The sequence below is a fragment of the Camellia sinensis genome, chromosome 13, assembly GCF_055761805.1.
Source record: "Camellia sinensis isolate YWXY chromosome 13, ASM5576180v1, whole genome shotgun sequence".
In the NCBI taxonomy this organism is placed as follows: Eukaryota; Viridiplantae; Streptophyta; class Magnoliopsida; order Ericales; family Theaceae; genus Camellia; species Camellia sinensis.
In genome coordinates this window covers 93,383,433-93,387,243 of record NC_138973.1, presented here as the reverse complement: position 1 = coordinate 93,387,243, position 3,811 = coordinate 93,383,433, and the positions used below count along the sequence as shown (strand labels likewise).

At 32.6% G+C, this 3,811-nt stretch overlaps 1 protein-coding gene across 4 annotated transcripts; it reads right to left on the bottom strand.

The window, feature by feature from the left end:
* Positions 1-578: 578 nt before the first annotated feature.
* On the bottom strand, positions 579-3,501 carry LOC114320964 (inositol oxygenase 2). 4 transcript variants are annotated; one of them, XM_028268074.2, is made up of 11 exons: positions 3,378-3,501; positions 3,105-3,240; positions 2,861-2,942; positions 2,385-2,589; positions 2,142-2,201; positions 1,729-1,781; positions 1,518-1,640; positions 1,337-1,406; positions 1,169-1,247; positions 983-1,064; positions 579-808 (listed from the first exon to the last, which is right to left on the bottom strand). In XM_028268074.2, exons 1-11 carry the CDS (start codon positions 3,406-3,408, stop codon positions 782-784), a joined length of 948 nt encoding a protein of 315 aa, XP_028123875.2. In that variant the 5' UTR covers positions 3,409-3,501; the 3' UTR covers positions 579-781. The 4 variants fall into 4 exon arrangements, with proteins under 4 accessions (XP_028123875.2, XP_082759020.1, XP_082759018.1 ...); XM_082902894.1 differs by lacking the exon at positions 1,518-1,640; XM_082902892.1 differs by having other exon boundaries at positions 730-1,064.
* Between the last annotated feature and the right edge of the window lie 310 nt (positions 3,502-3,811).

The window sequence follows — 3,811 nt, the reverse complement described above, 5'->3', positions numbered from 1 at the left end:
ATGTATGTCGCTAAGTTCAACGATCATTCCCCCACCTTCCTCTCACTCATTTTTCTTTACAATCAATAGGAGGAGAGTAGAGGAAGGGAAAATAGTATTAAGTACTCGAGTCATTTAGACTTCGAGTATCATGTCTACTAAGAAAGTGTCTCATTCATCAGAACTAGGCCTGTAAACGAATTGAGTATTTGGTTGTTGACTTAAAAACTTAACAAATTTTAAAATATATTCAAATTTGACTTGTTTACAAAATGAGTTAGTTTTGAATGAGTTTTTAACAAATCGAAAACTAATCAAGCTTTAAAATATAGTAAAACCTAACTTTCTTAGGTAACAAACCAATATCGAATAAATTTTAAATGAGCCGAACACGATTCAAGCTTGAGCTGCTTGATTCATTTTACAGTCCTAAATTAAACCCTTTTTTTCTCTCTTATGTCTCTCGATTTTTCATGTCATCAATCAAACATCATTCTCCCTGTGTATGTTTTGTCTTGGGCAAAAGCAATAAATAGAGAGTATAATATCTACAGAAAAGCTCATCATCAACAATCTAGTAGAAATTAAAAGGAAAAAAATGCCAAAGGAATGACATTACATCCCGCCAAATGCATTTAAATTTTAAATTGTTTATTGATAGACACTTCTAGAACAAATCAGAGGTTTTACAAAGAACCCACAAATCTCTGTTGTGTTTTATACGAGTGCATGAATCAAGCACAAAAAGAAAAATAAAATAAAATATGTAATTTCTCAAATCAATGTCTTCAATTTGGAATATTCACCATCTCAGCTTGGCTGGGAAATACTGCAATAAAGTCTCATTAATTAAGAGTGCGAAAAATCAAGATAAAAAAAAGAAAAAATTCAAAAACTGGGCGTGCATAGAAACTGGTCACAGAACTCATAAGAGGCCCTTGTGAGTGAAGTGTTCTGTAAATGGTTTCTATACACCTAGTTTCCTGACTAGTGTAGTGCTCACCTTCTCAATAAGAGAAAGATAGTATGGCTTGACCTTCTCGACATCAATGCGCACTTTGCTCTTACTATAGAGGTCATATTTGCTGCATAAATTCGAGAAAGTTTATGCAAAACATTAAATTTTGTTAGTTATATTGGCATAACACATGAAATTAAAAATAAAATGCTAAAAAAAAAGAGGGGTTACTTGAAAATTTTCAGCCACTTCAAATTCTCAACATCAACCTTATTCATCAAATGTTTGTACGCTCCTGACTTATGTAATGCTGCAAGATGAATGATCCAGATATTCATGTTATTCATTAAAAAACTAATTTTTGGAATTTGAAAAAAATATTTTGGCATAAATGCTTACGATAAAAAGAGTGGTATCGAATGATGAACAATGCAGCTGGAGGCAAAGTCGTTCCATTTTCCTTAGCCACCTGCAAAAATGAAAATCCAATTAGCTTAACAACCTGCTTTTATAACATTAAAGATCGAAATTTGACTAAATACTTGAATATTTTCTAAAGGGGTGAAACTAAGGCACACACCAAATACATGTAATCGTCATGCCCCCACGATATCATTACATTATCTAGTCCACAACCTTCTGAGTAAATTCCATTCTTGGTACTGTAAGTAGAGTTTTTTGAATCCGAATTGTACTCGAAGTACTGCATAAATAGTATTTATTCAAGTTTGTTAAGAGTCAAATTATTAATTAAATAACTTCTTGTTAAGTTTGGGGTTGAAGAAGCACACCTTGTGATGAACAATCGATTCGTCGAAAGCACACCCAAGAGGGAAGGTGTCACCTGTAATGTCAATTTTAATTAGTAAACTTAAAAACTGGTATATTTGGCTTCGTTTTCATAAAAAAATGTTCTATTTTTCTTCCTTTTGTGTGTGTGTGTGTGTAAACAAACATTATGAAAAGTTCAAAATCATCCTCCTTTCATGTTGGCTTCAATTGTGTGAAAATAAAAACAATTTTTTAAAATTAAAAAAAAAAATGTGGCCTAAAAAATGGATTCTTCCAAAAATATGTTTCCCAAAAAGCTTGGAAACAAAAAATTTTCAATAAAAAAATAAAAAGGATACCAAACACGTGATCACATATCATTTAGTTGTCACTCATATCATATAGTTGTCGTAACTCATATCAAAACACTCACCAACAACAGCCCATTGAGGAAGGCCCCCAAAGCTAGGATGAAGAAGAACTTTTCCAAGATCTGAAACCATTCAAAAGAGTTTATATGTAATCGGCACACATTGACAATCTATATTATGTTATAATTCACTACAGGGGTCTTGTCCAAGTTTTTAATGCTTCCATTTGTTTCGACAGAAAATATTTTCTTACACAAAAAATATTTTTGGAAGATGGAAAGAATAGTATTGAGTACTGTGTATACCATGAATAAGTCCAGTCAAGTGCAACCAATCTTCGTCAGGATAGTCCTTCCTAATTGCCTCGGCTGTCTGCAATAAGTGCTCGATTTGAGGCTCATCCAAGTCCGGATCGCTATCATCCACGACATCATTGAGAAGTTCACAGCATTCCCAGATGCTCATCTCCACTTTATCCAGCTTTCCATAATCCTCCCTCATCCTCTTCACCTGCATTTGTTTTCATTTTATGTTATTGAAAACTGAAAAGACGGAAATTGATGCAAAAAATTTGTGTGACAAACTATTTTTGAAAATATTGTTCTTAAGAAACATTTCTAAACTGTTTTTTTTTTTTTTTTGAATTTTTCAAGAATGTTTTCACACCAAAATGGAAAAGATGTGTGTTTATGAATTTGTCATTGTTTTCAAAAACCCATATAAAAACAAAAACAATAATGAAAAAAAAAATGAAAACAATATCGAACAATAGTGAACTTACAAAATCATATGTTTGGTTAATGTGGTTCACTCGATAGAATTCCTCAACAGTTTGTTGTCTTTCACTCTTTGCATCATAGTCCCTGTCAAGTTTTTTCATGTTAGAATTCATCTCGTCAATTCGGCTCAAACTTGATTGATTTATAGCCCTAATTGCTACATGATGCAACTTCCATTTTTGCTCATACCGATTATAAATATAAAAAAAAAGGGAAAAAAAAGGAAAAAAACAAAATAAAACTGACCTAAATGAGTGGCCAAATGAATTGATCTCTGGGGCATCAAACCCAGCATCTTGCACAGATTTTGGAACTGGAAATCCTCCATGCAAAACCAAGTCATTGTTATCAGAAAGAACCCTCTTATCCTCCCCTTGTGAACCTGTCAGTAAAATTAGAAAAAAGAAAAAACATTTTATGAAATTGATTTTCTATACTGATCATGACAACCATCAAAGTATGTATCCAAAATGTATACAGAAACATATTTTTATAAAAACAAAAACAATAAAAACATACCCATATCAGGCTGCTCAATGAGGATAGTCATGTTTCCCACGAAGTTGAAAAGAATTGAAAGCACAAAGCAAAAAAAACAGAAGCAAAAGAGCTGTTTTGAATGGTGGGTATGGAATGAACTAATGAGAGGGTATTTATAGTACCATAAAAAAAGTCCTTCCTGGATATTAGGAATATTTGGAGTCCTTAACTGAAAAGTCTTTGTTTGGTTGGATATACATTATTTTATCTCGATAGATATAGCCAAAGGAGCTGAAAAAACGTGATTATTGTATATTGGTCGTACTCTCATATGAGCGCGTGTTGTGGCTCCTGAGGAAGATTTTAAAATTAAAATCAACCAATGTATTTTTTTATACAAAAATGACTTAGACCCTCAGTGGGGTGACCCCCACCACCCCCACTGATTTTTGATTGGCTCAAATTTATTTATT

Bases quoted from the DNA above. Each gene is read 5' to 3' on its own strand.
- LOC114320964 (XM_082902892.1), bottom strand. From the start codon at position 3,408: ATGACTATCCTCATTGAGCAGCCTGATATGG. The intron at 3,241-3,377 runs GTATGTTTTTAT...TTTTACTGACAG, and splicing joins CATTGAGCAGCCTGATATGG to GTTCACAAGGGGAGGATAAG. The intron at 1,065-1,168 runs GTAACCCCTCTT...GAATTTATGCAG, and splicing joins AAGTGGCTGAAAATTTTCAA to CAAATATGACCTCTATAGTA.